This window comes from Pelophylax lessonae (genome assembly GCF_965119305.1).
Source record: "Pelophylax lessonae genome assembly, chromosome: 2".
NCBI lineage: Eukaryota > Metazoa > Chordata > Amphibia > Anura > Ranidae > Pelophylax > Pelophylax lessonae.
Genome location: NC_138769.1, coordinates 681,309,648 through 681,328,429, shown reverse-complemented (window position 1 = coordinate 681,328,429; position 18,782 = coordinate 681,309,648). Strand labels below are relative to the sequence as shown.

General features: G+C 44.6%; 1 protein-coding gene across 3 annotated transcripts in view; it reads left to right on the top strand.

Moving 5' to 3' along the window:
- AMOTL1 (angiomotin like 1) overlaps window positions 1-18,782 on the top strand; it is a 233,162-nt gene that overhangs the window by 168,744 nt on the left and 45,636 nt on the right. For all 3 annotated transcript variants that reach the window (XM_082244557.1, XM_082244556.1, XM_082244558.1), the window contains one exon: window positions 2,856-2,945. In XM_082244557.1, coding sequence (XP_082100683.1) covers window positions 2,856-2,945 — 90 coding nt within the window. The remainder of the gene's footprint in view (window positions 1-2,855; window positions 2,946-18,782) is intronic.

Below are 18,782 nucleotides of genomic sequence, written 5' to 3'. Positions count from 1 at the left end.
ATATTACCTTCCCCACCGTGCCTTCCCTTTGAAGCTCTACCCATAGGGATTCTGCTTCGTCCATAGCTCCATTATTAATATCATCCCTCATATTTACCTGTATACTGTTCTTAATATACAAACATACCCCTCCCCCTTTTTTACCCTCTCTATCTCTTCGATAAAGGGAATACCCCTGAATGGTCACCATCCAGTCATGAGAGCTGTCAAACCAAGTCTCAGTTATCCCCACAAAAAGTCCTCCTCAAACATCAGCAGCTCCAGCTCTCCCATCTTGTTGGCCAGGCTTCTGGCATTGGTATATAAGCCTCGTAATTTTGATGTTTTTAGGCTGCTCTCTTGATTTTTCCCCGTACCCACCCTGGGTATAGGAGCTCCGAACACCCTACCGCTAATGCCCCCATTTCTGCCCTCTGAAACTTGCTTTCCACTGGCTAATTCTACATCTGTACCCTCCCCCCCATTCCCTAGTTTAAAAGCCCCTCTAACTTTTTGGCCATCCTCGCACCCAGTACGGCTGCACCCACCCCATTTAGGTGCAATCCGTCCCTACCAAAGAGCCGGTGACCGACTGAGAAGTCGGCCCAGTTCTCCAGGAACCCGAAACCCTCCTTACTACACCAGCTCCTCAGCCACTCGTTAACTTCCCTAATCTCCCGCTGCCTCTCTGGTGTGGCTCGAGGTACAGGTAGTATTTCGGAAAATACTACCTTGGAGGTCCTAGTCCTCAACTTAGCGCCTAAGTCCCTGAAATCGTTTAGGACTCTCCGTCTTCCTCTGCCTATGTCATTGGTACCCACGTGTACCATGACAGCTGGGTCTTCCCCAGCCCCACCCAATAATCTGTTCACCCGATCCGCGATGTGCCGAACCCGAGCGCCCGGCAAACAACAGACTGTTCGGCGCACACGGTCTTTGTCACAGATTACACCGTCTGCCCTTCTAATAATTGAGTCCCCTACCACCAGCACCTGTCTTTCCTTTCCCTTTCTCCCGGCCTCACTGGAGGAGTTCTTCCCCTGGCAGCTAGGGGTGTCGCTCTGCTCCAGCAATGCTGGTCCCTGACTGGTTTCCCCAACATCACACAACGGGGCGTATCTATTGGGGTGCTCCAGCCCAGGATCAGCCTCCTTGACTTGTCCCCTTCTACCCCTCCTAACTGTCACCCCTCTGCTCTGCTCTGATGCCTGCACCTCCGATACTCCGCCCACCTCTGTGCAGGCCCCTGTCTGCACCTGATTGGTACAATCCTGGCTCTCCTCCGGTATGGACATTCGTCTCAGTGTTGCCAGCTGCTTCCCTAGATTCAGGACCTGAGCTTCCAGGGAAGCAACGTGCTCACATTTTGCGCATTTGTATTCGCCCTCGATCGCATGACCGAGGAACGCATACATATCACAAGATGTACACCGAGTCGCATCTCCACACCCGCCGGGCATTGTACCTACTATCTAATCTAATGGGGATTCAGCGATTTAAGTCTATCCTATGTGGCTATTTCCTGGCTTCCTAACGCTACCTTCTCACCCTCTGGTATTCCGCTCCACTCACTTGACACCGGTCAGTCACCCAACACTCACAATCTCACAGCCCGGTCAGACGCACAACACTAAGTCGCACAGCCCGGTCAGACGCACAACACTAAGTCGCACAGCCCGGTCAGACGCACAACATTCAGTCGCACAGCCCGGTCAGACGCACAAATGTACGCAGTAAATGTATGGTGGGCGGGGCTGAAGTGGTTAAAATACACCTATGATAACAATCATAGACCCTTAATTTCTTTGTAAGTGGGCAAACTTACAAAATCTGCAGGGAATCCAATAATTATTTTCCTCACTGTAGGAGCGGTAGCGTTTTCATTATGAGTTAAGCATGCATCAGTCAATGACATCACAAGGGGGTGCCCTCGGCCCTTAGCTATTTAAAGAGGTTGTAAACCCCCAAGTACTGTTTGTACTTATCGGTAAGCCCATGATAAGGCTCACCTATAGGTACTGTAAATATCTCCTAAACTTGCACCGTTTGGGAGATATTTTACATTGCATGCAGCCAATGACGTCATCGGCGCATGCGCTCTGAAGAAACGGGCGGCCATGCCGTTCCTTCAGAGCCCTGTGCCGTGACCGGCGGCACCACGCACATGCGCGGGAGTAACGTCATATGGCTCCGGGCATTAGCACAGCCGGAATCTGCAGACCCGGAAGGAAGATGGGTGAAGATGGAGGTGACCACCAGCAGGGACGACGTGGGCTTAGTTTGCAGGTAAGTGTCACATAATGTGCTAGAATGCATTGCATGCTAGCTCATTATTCCTTTACTTTGCAGGTGGGGAAGAGGACCTTGTCCCCATCAAAATGCTTGGGCAGGGGGGGGGGGAATTATACACTGGTTGTTAAGGACGCCGGCGGGCCGCTGGCTAAGAAGCAGCGGTTAACAGCGTTTAGGAGCATTTAAGAGAGTTCAGAATTTTTTTCTCCTAAAAAAACGAAAATGCTCCAAGAAACTTCAAAAACTTTTTTTCTGCTCCTAGACACTGAAGCTCAAAAAATGCTAATAACCTAAAGTAGTGTGCATGGACTCATAGGATAACACTACTTAGCTTCTAGGAAAAAATGCTAATAACAGCTTCTGGTAGCTTACAAAAAAACCCGCTAGTGTGCTTTATTATAAGCCAAACTGTAGTTCATGAGTTTGATGAAGATGTGTTTTTGCCAATATAACTTCACAACAATGAAAGTGGATGGCGCTTTCACTAGCACACCAGCTCTGTTTTCAGTCCTATTTGTCTGCAGGGTCAGTGATTCCTTGCTGCAGCCGCTGATCTCTCCATCTTGTTTCCTGTCTTTGTGCAGATCGTCTGGAAACTGCCAACAGGCAGCTGGCCAACAGAGAGTATAATGGACACGAGGAGACATCGGAAGAGGGCCACTACACATTGAAAAGTGAGTGCTGTATTTTTAGATCCCCCCGATAAGAATTTGAATTGAGACTTTCTCTTAAATGGCGTAATATAAATCCGAGCTGAATGCACAGGAAGCAAAACAATAGCGCGCAGATGGGGAGGATTATTTTATCACTTTCATCTTGTTTTTGAAATGGAGAAGTGTAAATCAGACCTAGACAGACTAAAGGTTTCCAGCTAGGAATGATGGGACCTGTGGTTTTAAAAACAACCACAGGGAAGCTGGACTTGACAGTTAAAGAATCTGCACACTGGGTAGCTCTACTGTACCATTAAAGGGAATTATCTGTCATTTGCTGGATATGTATACCTGTGTTCAAATGCAGCAGAACATTGATAAAACATCTTTTTTAATTTAATTCTCTATTTAGGTTTTTCAACTTTATAACAAAGTAGAAGCAGATATGTCAGTTACACATGTGAGAAACATAAATAGAACATCACAGAACTAATTCCCAAGAGAGGCACCTCAAGTAAGAACTTAGATCTATTCTGGGATAGCGATCTCAACAGTAAAGCCTCGTACACACGCATCGATTTTTGGCCGGGAATTTTCGGCCAACGTCCGATCGGCCGATTTCCGGTTTGTTAGTATGATGCTTTCGACAACCGACTCTGACTTTTCGGCCGAATAAAATCTGGTGTGCAGGCTATATAATTTTTGTTGGCCGTCAACACAACGGCCAATTTTCCGTCAATCAGTACAGATTTCGGCAGACAAAAATCTGATGAGCAAGACTGGGCATGCTCAGAGAAGAAAAAACACACGGAAAGTAAACCAGCACATGACATCACTTCTGAAGTAGATTTTTGTTGGCCGAGAAAATTTGTGTGCAGTCTAGGCACATTCCAACCAACAAAACACAACTCTTGACAAAAGTCGGACGATCGGTCGGCCGATAATCGTTGTGTACGAGGCCTTAGCCTGATATCAGGGATGCCAATTGTCAGCAAATTTATTGTCAGTGTAGCACTACTCCCATTGGAGCTGCTGGTGACGGGTTCCCCTGGGTTACCATTAGCAACAGTAGAACATTCTGACCTGTTTCCAAGTGTTTGTACCTCAGACAAGGACCAGTCCAGTTTCTTTGGTTTTTATGTTTTATTAGGAACTTGGATAGGAGAAGGGATGAGAGGGATACTCCATCTGAACTGAACTAAGCACAATAGGCTGGGACGAAATAGAAAGTGCTGATTGACGCCGGTCAACGCTGACTGACGCTGGTTAACGTTGATTGAGCTAGGCCGCTACTTCACTTTGCCCTTGGCTGTGAAAGAGTTATTTTAGCTCCCTGAGGCATTCCTTTTCTGAGGTAGCTATCCTTTAAAGAAGACTGTACTGCTGAACAACTTCAGGGCCCTTCCTGGAGCCCCCTTTACCCTCTAATCTTCAGGGCTTGACAACTTGGCACCCACCTTACTGTAACACTCTGGGTTAGCTGGCTCCTTGATCCCCTTGACCTCTCTGGAGTGGTCCCCTCTCTTAGGCAGACCCCTAGGCAGATCCTAAAGTACTCACGATACTGTTTTTCCTGAAGTCCTCTGCCCAGCAGCTCTACTTGGTCAGCACACACTGGATCCTCTGCAGCACAGCTCAACCCCTGGTCCCTAGGATGACTGCCTGGACCACCTTCCTCACTTCAGTAGGAGGAGAGACAGCCGTCCACCTCCTCCTGGGACTTTGTTCCCACCAAAAGACACTCTGTCACATGCCCCCTCAGGATTTATTCCCAATCCCAGAATGCATTGCAGCAGTGCCCACCCACTGGGACAGTCATAAACCCTGGTGTGCTATTGACTAGGTTTCCTCCACTGTTCAACAAGGTCCCTCATTGGATACAGTGGGGAGACTCCCCAGACTCAACAGGTCACACCTGGAAGCATGTGACAGGCTAACTACCAGATCAGACCCTCCTGATAAGCAGAACAGGGCCACACATATGTTTTGCCTAGCACCTACCTAGGAGGGTGCTACATCAGTTTGTAAAAATATGTGATCTTTACAGCGGTCAGTAAATGTCCCTTAGAGAAAGTTTATGTCAGTAAAAATCAGTTTTTTTTTTTTTTTTTTCAGGTAGGTTAGTGTTGGCTCAGCAAGTGTAAGGCTCCATTCACACCAATGCATTTTTTCATGCTTTTTGCTAAAACGCAGGACATTATTTTTAACATGGATTCCTATGGAACACGTTCACATCAATGCATTTTTGTGCCTCTGAGTTTTTGGAAAGGGTCAGGGACTTTTATAAATGCTGCTTTTCTTGCTTTTTTTGGTTCAATTGACTTCAATGGCGAAGCTTCAGAAAAGCATGTAGTGTGTGTTTTACTGCATTTTTGCCGCGATTTGCGTTTTTAAATCTGCCCAACAACAAATTTGCCTAAAAAATACATAAAAAAACACAAATCGCTTTAAAACCGCAAAAAGAACTGCAGAAACGCTCAAAAGCAACATGCGTAGGTGTGAAAGGAGCCTGGGAAAGAACCCCTTGGCAGCTTGATGCAGCACCCACAGCCACTTATCCAGGCAGAGTTTGGTGCCAGTTGGGATTATTTTTAAATAGAAGCAGACGGCCGCATTTGCTGATCCTGCTCCTCTAGTTCAAGGTGCGGAGTGATCTCAAGTGTGCTTGCCCTGCTGCCTCTGCATAGATAGGTAGTTGGAACCCCCGTGCTTGTCTGGCAGCAACAGGTTGTGAAGCCTGTGCCCAGGACCCAACATGTCCTGCAGCTACACTACAATCTCCTTCTAAGTTGCCTGTCCTGCTCTTCTGCAGCTGCAAATCTGTAACAGGTACTGTCAAGGAGGGGGATTTCCGGGGTGGGAATAGGGCACTGTATTGGGGAAAGGGGTGATTTGAGGGAAAAGGCGGCACCCCTGTACTCTGAGAACAAAGGGAGCAGTGCCATCTAAGTGCAGTATGACCACAATTTAATGTGTAAAAAAAGGGAATAACACTTACAAAGTTAAAAGCAATTTCCTGCATGAATGAATGTAGTGCTCATCTGCTTCATTCCCTGGTAGTAACCGTTGGTGTATCGGTGGCCAGAGGTCCAGGGGTGCTGGTGGCTCCCAGCACTTCCTGGAGAACTCGGAGACACTTGGGGTACTGTTCACATCACTTCTGAATGGAGCGGGCTTAGCTCCAGCACTTTCTGGAGAACTCAGGGGCACTCATGCTACTATAGCTATGATTAAGTACTGTTAGTAGTGTGAAACGCGTCAGCTGTCTTTGATCCGTACCTCTGTATGCTGTGGTATTTTATCCTCTTCAATAAATATTTGCATTGGATTGCGGCTGTCCAGACACACTTTTTGTTCTATATGGCACTCACAGTACTGTTGACGTGACTTCTGGGTTGGCCCCCCCGGATCTCCGGCCACCGATAAACCAGCATTTGCTACCTGGGAAAGAAGCAGTTGAGCAAAACATTCATTCATGCTGGAAATTGCTTTTAACTTTGTTAGTGTTATTCCCTTTTTTTACACATTAAATTGCGGTCATACTGCACTTAGATGGCGCTGCTCTCTTTGCTCTTTGTATCTACTAGAGTCCCTTCTAGTTTTCAACTGAGCTGGCAGCTGTTGAAGGTGTCAGATTTATATCCATCTAAAGATTTATTCATCACGGACTTATGGACTGCATATCGGTGGTTTTATCACCATCCCATTAGGATTTTCTAGTGTGTACAACCCAGCTGGAGTGAGCCAGTAACATTTGTTCTTTGTATATGACCCCTGTACTCTGCACTCTGTACGTAGGGCACGCCTGAACCCTTCACTCTGTACGCAGCGCACATATGAAACCTGCACTCAGTATGCAGTGCACCCCTGAAACCTGCAATTTGTATGTAGCACACATTTGAACCCTGCACTCTGTATGTATTGCACACTTGAACCCTGCACTCTGTATGTAGCGCACACTTGAACCCTGTACTCTGTATGTAGTGTACTTTTGAACCCTGCACTCTGTATATAGTGCACTCTTGAACCCTGCACTCTGTATGTAGTGCACACTTGAACCCTGCACTCTGTATGTAGTGCACAGCACACTTGAACCCTGCACTCTGTATGTAGTGCACACTTGAACCCTGCACTCTATATGTAGTGCACACTTGAACCCTGCACTCTCTATGTAGTGCACACTTGAACCCTGCACTCTATATGTAGTGCACACTTGAACCCTTCACTCTGTACACAGCGCACATATGAACCCTGCACTCTGTATGCAGTGCACCCCTGAAACCTGCAATCTGTATGTAGCACACATGTGAAGCCTGCACTCTGTATGTAGCACAAACTTGAACCCTGCACTCAGTTTGTAGTGCACACTTGAACCCTGCACTCTGTACGTAGCACACACTGGAACCCTGCACTCTGTATGTAGTGCACACTTGAACCCTGCACTCTGTATGTAGTGCACACTTGAACCTTGCACTCTGTATGTAGCACACACTTGAACCCTGCACTCTGTATGTAGTGCACACTTGAACCCTGCACTCTGTATGTAGCACACACTTGAACCCTGCACTCTGTATGTAGTGAACACTTGAACCCTGCACTCTGTATGTAGTGCACACTTGAACCCTGCACTCTGTATGTAGTGCACACTTGAACCCATCACTCTGTAAGTAGCACACACCTGAACTCTGTACTTAAGGCACACTCCTGGTATTTAATGCCCTTTTAAGACTCCCAGTGCATTTGTCTGAGCTCAACAAGCAAGTTTGACAGGCAATGCCGCCTGTAAAACTTGACATGTCCAGTAAAAATTGGCGTACTATGTAGCTAAGCATCAAGGCCATGCAATGTGTACTTACCCAAGCAGCTGCTATGTTCATTTAGAGGGAGGTGGTCAGGGAGCGGTTCTGTTTAATCATCCTCTTATAGGCCCCTTTCATACGGGCGGTTGGCTTTCAGCTTTTAGCTGCGGATAGAGGAACATATTTACAGCAGCTAAATGCAGACAATGCATTCCTATGGCTCCATTCACACACTGCATTTAGCAACGTTTTAACATACAATTTTGTGCATTTAGGAAAAATAAAATTGACATTGCCCAGGAGTGATGTACTGCGGCTATCTGTACATAAACGCAGTTAATCGCAGTACAAATAGAAAATAAGTAATAAGTAGCTAAAGAAAAGGCAATAATTTACTACCACAGCAAAACGCAGCCGCATGTAATCGCAAGTAATCGCAGATCAATGCAATGTACAAACCTGAGTGATCTCTGCGCCAGAAGTGATGGAATTTCAAAATAACAAAACATGCTTTTACCTGTGGCAGAACAGCCGCCGCGTGTGAAAGGGGCCTTTGGCCACTCCCACTATTAGACGCAATCTGGTCATGCCCATTGCTCTCTTTGGCATGCACAACAAAAAATGTTTTTCAGCCGTATCCCAGCAGGGTGGCTGATAATTCGTCATGCTGTGCTGACTTTTTACATGAAAACTAAGCTAATTACCTGTTTTGGGTATTGTCAGTGTTTGCAGATTGTGTTTATACAGTTTAAATATGGACTGATTTCATTTCTAATAGGAGTTCTGTCATGTTTTTCAGGTTGTCAGTAAAAAATGTAATCTGTCAGTAAATTTTCCATGTTCTGTCAGTGAAAAGAAATGCGGGGGGTTGGCGGGGATGTATGCTTTCACACTGCCTGAAAAAAAAGGTATAAAAGATAGGGCCACAGTGCCTCAGGGAGGGGTAAAATAACCCTGTCCTCTAGGGGTACATCATATGCACTTGAATGGGTCAAGCTCGGCGGGTGAAAGCAGCAGAGGGTATAATTCTTGCATAAATGAAAGAAAAATTGGCTGCACATCAAACTGAGTTCCTAATGCCGTTCCTCCCTTGCTTGTACATGTAGTGCTCTTCATGGTTTTATGCAAGTAAAGGCATTTGGATCTCAGTTTGGTGTGCAGCCATCAGGTTTTTCCTTTTATTATCGCTTCAGCTGCAATTGGGCGAACACCTTGCAGTGAAGAGAGCGTGCCGTTGGAGCGTGGATCTTTTGTGTATAATTCTTGCATGTGTACACCCCATACACTGCACCTGCAGCAAAAGGGGGGGGGGTAAAAACGTAGCTCGGCCTCAGGGTTTTACTGCCCCTCAACCTTTAGTGTGAATGAGCCCTAACTCCAGCCTTAGGCTGGCCATAGATGACCTTTTTTTTTTCATTCAGCTAACAGCGGGACTCTCCGATCTCAGAATACACTGATCGGTGGCACAAAAGTTTTCCAACATTTTCATTCAACAGAAGTTGATCTAACAATCAACTTATATCAAATAGGGATGGCCCCACATAGATCCCTACTGAATGAGCCAAATTTTCATCCATCTCTTGCCAGCTTTGTCTTGCACAGTTGTACAGGCTCCTCTCCTGTACTGAAATAGCTTACTCTGATTTCACTGCACACTGTGAGCTTTAGTGTGCATTAGAAGCTGCAGCAATTCATCATTTTCTGGATGGAGAGCATCCAGCATTATCTAGGTCTTTCCTCCTCAGCCTGACTGTCCCAGACCTGCCTCTTTCATTCATGAAATTGTACATCTTTGAGTGTATATTCAGCTGAACTCGCACAATTTCAAACCGGCATTTTCACCAGAGCGGCCGATTGTTCGTCAGTCAGTACAGAATTTGGCCGACAATCAGCAGATTTGCAAGACTGGGCATGCTCAGAGAAGAAAAAACACACGGAAAGTTAACCATCACATGACATCACTTCTGCAGTCGGCTGTTGTTGGCCGACAAAATTCGTGTGAAGTCTTTTGCATTTTTCAACAGACACAACAGCCCTGGACAAAAGACGACCGATCGTTCGGCGATGATCGGTACGTGTGTACGGGGCTTAAGCCTGATTGGGACAGTGCCATTGCCGGCAATAGACTCTGATTAGATATGTTGCATGTCAAATCAGCCCAGTGTGAACGTGGGCTCAATCATGGAGGCTCAGCATCACATGACAACTGTTCCCTATCAAGGCATTTTGATATTTGCATAACTCCTCCCAGTGACCAGCCCACTACATACATAAGGGATGAGGGCTCCGGAGAGGAGTACTGAGGCAGGGGGCTGTAATGTTTTAGGCTATGTCATGGGTGTCCAACCTACGGCCCTCCAGCTGTTGCGGAACTTCAAGTCCCATGAGACATTGCAAGGCTGACTCCCAATGGCAGAGGCATGATGGGACTTGTAGTTCTGCAACAGCTGAAGGGCCGCAGGTTGGACACCCATGAGCTTTGTACAGCACCCTTTTAGCCCCTCCTACCAACCATAATCTGCCTGCATTGCATAGAGAAATACAGAAACCTAAATAAGGCATGTAATAAAAACAGAAGGGTTTTATTAAAAAATGTCATTAGCGTGTGGATGAGGGAATGGAGGAACCAGGCAAGGCAAAATATAAGCAGATTAAACTTTAACCTTAAGTTGTTTGTGTGCCCTACTTGTTCTCTGGATTACTAATCTAATTACAGCTAGATTGACAGTAAATAGTATAGGAGACGGGACTCGTGTGTTAAAGGCTGGCGTCTAATAGGTCCTGTAGATGGAAATTAAAGGAGAAGTACAGCCAAAGCTCATTTAGCTGTACTTCTCCTGTGGATCACAGGAGTGCAGTTTGTTCTGGACTTCTGTGACCCGTTTACAGCAGACTCGTGACAATGAAGTCGGGATTCACCTACATGCCTGGGCTGGCACCTGGCTCAACCTCTCATTGAGCCGCTGAGAGCCTGGGCCAGCCGCTCCCGCCCTCCACAGCCCAGCGCTCCAGTGAGCATGAAGGGGGCAGAGCAGAGAGCGGTGACTGACAGTCAGCAGCTCTCTGCTTGGGGAGCTCTCAGAACCGAGCAATCGGCGATGTTTGTTCGCTCAATTCTCAGTGTTACTGGCACCGGGGGACAGATGCTGCATCCACCTAGGTAAGTATGATCCTTAAAGCGGAGTTCCGCTGACTTTTGTGTTTATTAAAATTCGGCAGCTACAAAAAGTGTATCTGCTTACTTTTGGTAAATACACACTCACCTGTCCCACGGTCCAGCGATGTGGCCGGGGGGGGAGCCTCGGTTCTCTCTGTCTTCTCCCTGTGGCGCCGGCATCTCTAGTGTGGACACCCATCTGCGAAAGCTTGCGTCTTCACAGTCGGGTTGCGCACTGCACATGCGCGAGTCGCGCTGCGCATCCTAAATGGACGGGCAAAAAACTTCTGGGACCTGTGACGTGTCCCAGAAGATTGCAGGGAGGGAGGGGAAGAGGAGAACTTCCGCCTGAGGTGCTTAGGCAGCCCGAGCGGAAGTGGGAGCGGGTACCTGTCAAAACTAGGTACCCCCCCCAAAAAAGACATGCCAAATGTGGCATGTCAGGGGGTCAGGACCACTTAAAGCAGAAAGTCCACTTTTAAACTCTGCTTTAACCTTCCTAGCGGTATTCCCGAGTGTGACTCGGGGTAAGATTTTAGTGCCAAAAGCGGTAACCCCGAGTCACACTCGGGGTAGCGCTAAGAAGATCGCTGGATGCTGGAAGAGGTTTTACTTACCTTTTCTCCGGGATCCAGCGAAGACTGCGAGCGGTGTGCGGCGGCGGAGCTCTCTCCCGATCGTCTGCGAGCCCCGGCTTCCGTCTCCGGCAACGTGACGTCCGCCGGGGGGTGGAACCGGCGGCAAATTCGAATGTAAAATGCACCAAACACACTGATATCGTTCAAAATAAAATAAAATCACATTACATTACCCCCCAGTGCCCTTTCCTGCAGTTTTACTGTACTTTTTATGTAAATATATGTATATATATATATACATATATATACAGTATATATATATATATATATATACGTATATATATATACACATATACATATATATGTATGTATATATATATACACGTGTGTATATATATATACACGTAATTCTTGTGAATGAGCAGCCCAAACCAACTGTATATATATATATATATATATATATATATATATATATATATATACGTATATATATATATATATATATACGTATATATATATATATAATATATGTATACATAATATATGTATACATACATATATATATATATATATATATATATATATATATATATATAATAAATGTATACAGTTGGTTTGGGCTGCTCATTCACAAGAATTACATGCAAAATAATGGTACCGCTTTCAGCACCTAAAATCCAAAAGAATCATACCGCCAGGGAGGTTAAGAAAAAAAAAATCCCCCTTACTTCTCTTTTAAAATCATTTGTCCAAAATACCCTAAATCATTTATGATTAAAAAAAAATGTCCAAGAACTAACTCTATCTTTCACATGAAGTGCAGTGCAGGGAAAGTCCCTTTATAGCAGCATTGGCATAATTTAATAACACAAAAATGACATTTTAACACAATTAACTTTCATCGCATGATTCATTTATGAGATCACGTACACTACGAAGGACATCTGCAGTGCCAGCTTCCTACTCAGAAATTCTCAACAACATAACAGAATGCTCCATTCAGACAAAATTATTTTTAACATTCAAATTGGATCAATTTGTTGAGTGTTTAATCTACTAACAGAAGTCCTATGACCCTCAGTAGATGGCTGTGAAGGTCATGTGAGAGCTCATCTGAATTTTCAAACATAGGCCCGGTACAATGAGATTCCAGTAAGGAGTAATCTATTAGCCAGTTTGTTGGGGGAGAAGGACAACGTGACTCATAACTTGGCAGTAAAAACCATTTTGTACATACTAGGCCTGGAAAAGTGACTAAGCTTAGAGTCACCAGGTAACGGGCTGGAGGAAACGCACGTTCTGTTATTTGCAGATCCCTACAAAGTAAAGGAAAGTTATAAAGCACTGTGTAAAGGAAGCAGCTGGATTCAACACCAAAGGTACAAACACTGTTCATTGCAGCACTACAATAATCTCTACCCAGCCAGGGGTAAACCCAATACCAGAAAAAATAAAAATCGTTCCTTTACAGTGAGGGTGTTGACTGCAATGCAAGGATTAACTGCTTGTTAAGGTCTAGCGGAGAGTAAAACCAATTTTAATTACCTGATCCTCTGCTCCCCTGGCAGATAGCTCTGACTCATGCTTGGGTGGTGGACTGTCCCCTCCTGCAGGAACTGGCATACTTGCCAACTGTCCCGTTTTTGCCGGGACAGTCCCGGCAAATCGGAGCCTGTCCCGGGTAATTTACATTGTCCCTGGAAGTGTTCGTTAATCGGGCTGCCCGTAAATGTTGCGCAGAAGTAGTGCATCTGAATGGGAGAATTATTCCAACTCTGCTACTTTGGCCTTAAGTTTGAAATTCCCTTTTTAATTTCCTGTAATTCTCTCTATATTGACCCTATAATCTGATGATAAGTTGACGGAGAATAATTATGTGGAGTGGGCGGAGCTTCAGGAAAGTGGGTGTGGTGAGTAATTGATAGCTGTGCTGCAAAGTGTCCCTGGAATTTTTTTTTCAAATGTTGGCAACTATGGACTGGTCTAGCAGCATGGAGGCTCAGAGGATTGGGTAAGTAAATCTTTTCTTCCATGCCCGCTAGACCTAAACGAGCAGTCAACCCGTGTGTTCTCCCACTGAACTAACTCAACTGAACTCAAGTTTCCTGAGTTCAGTTTACTTTGAAGGTTACGGTTACATGATGGGTTAAGGCCCCTTTCACACTTGTGCGACTTGTCCTGTGATTTGGGACTGCAAAGTCACATGACAAGTCATACTCCATGATTTCCAATGAGTACCGTTCATATCTGTACGACTTTGTCGCAACGACTTCAAAGAAGTCCCTGCACTACTTTGGGCCGATTTTAATGCGTTTTGAGGTCCATAGACATAGGCATTGCTTCAAGTCCAGTCAAAATCGCGGCAAAAAAAAATCACGCGACTTAATGGTTGCACGAGTGTGAAAGGGGCCTTAGGCTGAAATATAGGCTAACAGCAGAATACACAGCTGAAATACGTACAGTATATGTGATTGGCCTAGCCTGCTAATTCAGCTGTTCAGACGTTCTTGTTGCTAAACATCCCTCCCCGACAGAAAGACACTTCTAGTTTCTCCACTGAATCTATGAAATATAGCTTGGTCCTTAGACTACGCCCATAATGTGAATGGGCAGCAAAGGAGCAACAGAACACTGATGTGGTCATCCCTCTGGTCTTCCCTTTTCTAAGCATGTTTGCAAAGTGAGAATGAGAGCATTATGAAAAGTAATAATGCCTCATTTCTATTCATGCAGTTATTATATCTGCCTGGAGTTCAACCTTAGGTTAGGGTTATGGGTAAGGTTTGTTAAAGCTGATTTTTTAAATTAATTTATATTTTTCTAATCTTTCTTCATAACTGAGCTCTTCCATGGGTCTTATCAGTTTGGTTGCCCTTCTCTGCGCTTTCTCCAGTTCCCTGATATCCTTTTTATCAGATCAGTAGCACTGATACAGGAATCATGGTCAAACTCAGGTAAGGCATTGACAAATAATTACATTTGTTTTGCCTAGAAATCAGTTTTAGGTTACATTTTAAAATAAAGTTTAAGAGCTCAATTTTCACATTTAGTTTAACCCCTTCCATACCGCGCCATAATAAAATGACGGTGGCAGGAAGTCTTTCTCGCGGCGATCGGGGGTGAGGCTCGTCCCTTGGACTGAGCCCAACCCCGATCACGGTAAACAGCCAATGTAATTGGCTGTTTACCACGTGATCGGCTGTGTCAATCACAGCCGATCACATGAGCGCCTCCAGCGCGAGCCGCTCGTTCCCTCCTCAATGTGTGCCCCCCCCCCCAGGTACCTGTCACTAGCCCATCAAAGTACCCGAGTACCTGTCACCAGACCATCAGGTACTCTGATGACAGGTACTCGGGGTACTCTGATGGGCTGGTGACAGGTACTCAGGTACTTTGATGGGCTGGTGACAGGTACTCGGGTACTCTGATGGGCTGGTGACAGGTACTCGGGCAATCTGATGGGTAGGTGACAGGTACTCGGGTACTCTGATGGGCTGGTGACAGGTATTCGGGTACTCTGATGGTGGGTACTTGGGTACTCTGATGACGGGTATTCGGGTACTCTGATGAAGGGTATTCGGGTACTCTGATGACGGGTACTCGGGTACTCTGATGAAGGGTACTCGGGTACTCTGATGACAGGTACTCGGGTACTCTGATGACAGGTACTCGGGTACTTTGAGTACCTGTCACCGGAGTACCCGTCATCGGAGTACCCGAGTACCCGCCTTCTGAGTACCCGAGTACCTGTCACCTACCCATCAGAGTACCCGAGTACCTTCCACCTGCTCATCAGAGTACCTGACACCTGAAGTACCTGAGTACTTGCCACCTGCTCATCAGTACCCATCACTACTCATCAGTACCCATCAGTACCTATCACCTATCAGTACTGATCATCCGTACCCATCAGTACAGTATCAGTATCACCTATCAGTATCAGTACTACTCATCAGTACCCATCACCTGCCTGTCACCTGCCCATCAGAGTACCCGAGTACCTGTCACCTGCCTATCGGAGTACTCGAGTACCCGTCACCTGCCCAGCAAAGTACCCGAGTACCTGTCACCCTTCATACAGCCACCATGTCCAAGTCCAAAAAGGTTTATATACGTCCTCCGTTTAAACCTAAATACTGGTGTTATGGCAGCAGATAGCTGCCATAACCCTGGTATTTTTTTAAACGGAGGACGGTTGGCTTTCCGATAAGGGTGGTCCCAGCGGCGGATTCGCAGCGGGATCACCCTTCCGGGATGGCGGAAGAGGTGCCCCCCTCCAGCCGCGTTCTGGTCCTTCTCCCCGCTTACCGGACCCGCCGGCAGCGGGGAAAATGATCCGGTCCCGGATCCTCACAGACAGGATGAGGACAGCTTGCCCTCACTCGACTCTATGGTCTTGGAGGACTGGAGCTACGGCAAATGTCGTTGCCTAGCAACCGGTTTAAAGGTCCCTTTTTTTTTTTTTTTTCATTTTATTTTATTATTTTTTTTTTCTTCTATCTTTTAGTGTACTTGTGAGATCTGAGGAAAAAGAGGTCCTGTCGTGCCTTTTTCTATTACAAGGAATGTTTACATTCCTTGTAATAGAAATAAAAATGATCTTTTTTTTTTTTTTTAAACGGTGTAAAAAAAAATAAACAAAATAAATAGTAAAAAAAAACAAAAAAACATTAAAGCGCCCTGTCCCCGTGAGCTCGCGCGCAGAAGCGAACGCATACGGAAACCCCGCCCACATCTGTAAATGGTGTTCAAACCACACATGTGAGATATCGCCGCGATCGTTGGAGCAAGAGCAATAATTTGAGCCCTAGACCTCCTCTGTAACTCTAAGATGGCAACCTGTAGAAATTTTTAAAGTGTCGCCTATGGGGATTTCTAAGTACCAAAGTTTGTCGCCATTCCATGAGCATGTGCAATTTTGAAGCATGACATGTTGGGTATCTATTTACTCGGCGTAACATTATCTTTCAGATTATGGAAAAAAATTGGGCTAACGTTTCTTATTTTTTTATTCAAAAAAGTGATTTTTTTTTCCAAAAAAATTGTGTTTGGAAGACCACTGCGCAAATACGGTGTGATAAAAAAATATTGCAATAATCTCCATTTTATTCTCTAGGGTCTCTGCTAAAAATATATATATATATATATATATATATATTTATATATATAATGTTTGGGGGTTCTAAGTAGTTTTCTAGCAAAAACAACTGATTTTAGCTTGTAAACACCAAATGTCAAAAATAGGCCTAGGCAAGTGGCTAGGATGCATGATGGTGCTCCTTGGATGTTGGGCCCCTCTATATGGCTAGGCTGTGAAAAAGTCTCACACATGTGGTATTGCCATACTAAGGAGGAGTGGCAGAATGTATTTTGGGGTGTCATTTTTGCTGTGTACGTGCTATGTGCTAGGAATATCCTATAAATTGACAACTTTGTGTAAAAAAAAAAAAAAAAAAGTTTTTTTTTTTTCCCCACATTTTCCAAAAACTTGTGGAAAAAATGACATGTTCAAACGACCCATAATGCCTCATAGAATATACGTTGAAGTGTTTGCTTTCCAAAATGGGGTCATTTTGTGGACTTTTCCATTGTATTGGTGCTCTAGGGCCTTCAAAAGTGTGATAGGTAGTAAGAAAGTTTTATGTGTATTTATGCTCCTAGAACGCCTGAAGGTGCTACTTGGATGTGGAGTCTCTTTTTGTGGCCAGGCTGTGTAAAAGTCTCACACATGTGGTATCACCATACTCAGGAGGAGTAGTAGAATGTATTTTGGGGTGTCATTTTTGCTGTGCACATTCTATGTGTTAGAAATAGCTTATAAATTGACAACTTTGTGGGGAAAAAAAAGAGAAAAAAAATGTTTCTTCATTTTCCCAAGAATTGTGGGAAAAATTATAACTTAAAAAAACTCACCATGCCTCTTACTAAATACCTTGGACTGTCTACTTTACAAAAAGGGGTCATTTGGGGGGTATTTGTACTTTCCTGACATTTCAGGGCCTCAAGAAAGGAGATAGGCCGTCAGTACATCTGGTGTGATCAATTTTCAGTAATTGGTACCATAGCTTCTAGACTCAATAACTTTCACACAGACTAAATAATATACACTAATTTGGGTTAAATTTACCAGAGATATGTAGCAGTATAAATTTTGGCCCAAATGTATGAAGAAAAATTAATTTTTTGCAAAATTTTATAATAGAAACTAAAAAAAAGTGTTTTTTTCTCAACATTTTTGCTCTTTTTTTGCTTATATCACAAAAAAAAAAAAAAAAAAACCCAGTTGTGATCAAATACCACCAAAAGAAAGCTCTATTTGTGTGAAAAAAAATGATAAAAATTTTGTTTGGTTACAGAGCAATTGTCATTCAAAGTGTAAGAGTGCTGAAAGCTGAAAATTGGTCTGGGCAGGAAGGGGGTCTAACTGCTCTGTATGGAAGCGGTTAAGGTTAGAGTGCGTTTAGTTTCAGGCTTAAGTGAAATGTAACTCTGGCCGTGAATATAACAATACATATAACCCTTGTTTTGAAAAATTAGTTATCTGTGTTGGAACCCAGTTACACTACATGGGTGATTTACAAGTGATTGTTTTTAAAGGCGATGGTTGTTCCTAGTGACAGAATTGCAGTAAATAAACACAAATTGAAAGCACCGCTACCAATATCTGTCAGAACCAATTATCGTTCTTCAGATGACACACTCCAGCTTTGGAGACCAATTGAAAAGTAATGAATTCCAGAAGGTGACCATATAAAGCTCCTCATCTCTCAGTAGTGGTAGCCTTAAAACTTCTTATCTGCACTGTGGAGTCAGCTGATTGGTGGAAGTTGTAATCAGAACATCTGCCTGGGGATGGTGTGCTGCCTAACTTATTCTCCACCCTCACGCAGTGATTGGAACTGGAGACTATCAGTTTTTATTTCAGTAGAAAACCCAGCCCACAGTCTTTTACATATCTTATTTAAAGTTTTTTCTAAACCCAGGAGCCTGCATTCATTCTGCATGCATTCTGGTCTCCCACAGTACACAGAACATGGAAATGCAATTATTTTAGTAAATATAAAGTGCTAAATACCTTTTCTCATCAGCAGTATAAAAAAAGTATAAATTTCTGAATAAAGCCTGGTACACACTGAGTTTTTTTTTCGTTGAACTAAACAATAAATTGTTAGCTCCGGTCCGAACCGCTGTACTATCTGAAGTTAGTATAGCAATTACCCCCGCTGAGCTATTGTGTTCTGACAGAGGGGGCTGCCCCCACGCCAGAACACTCTGATCAGCAATCTCCGCCATTGGCGCTCTCCGCTGATCGGGAGTCGGTCAG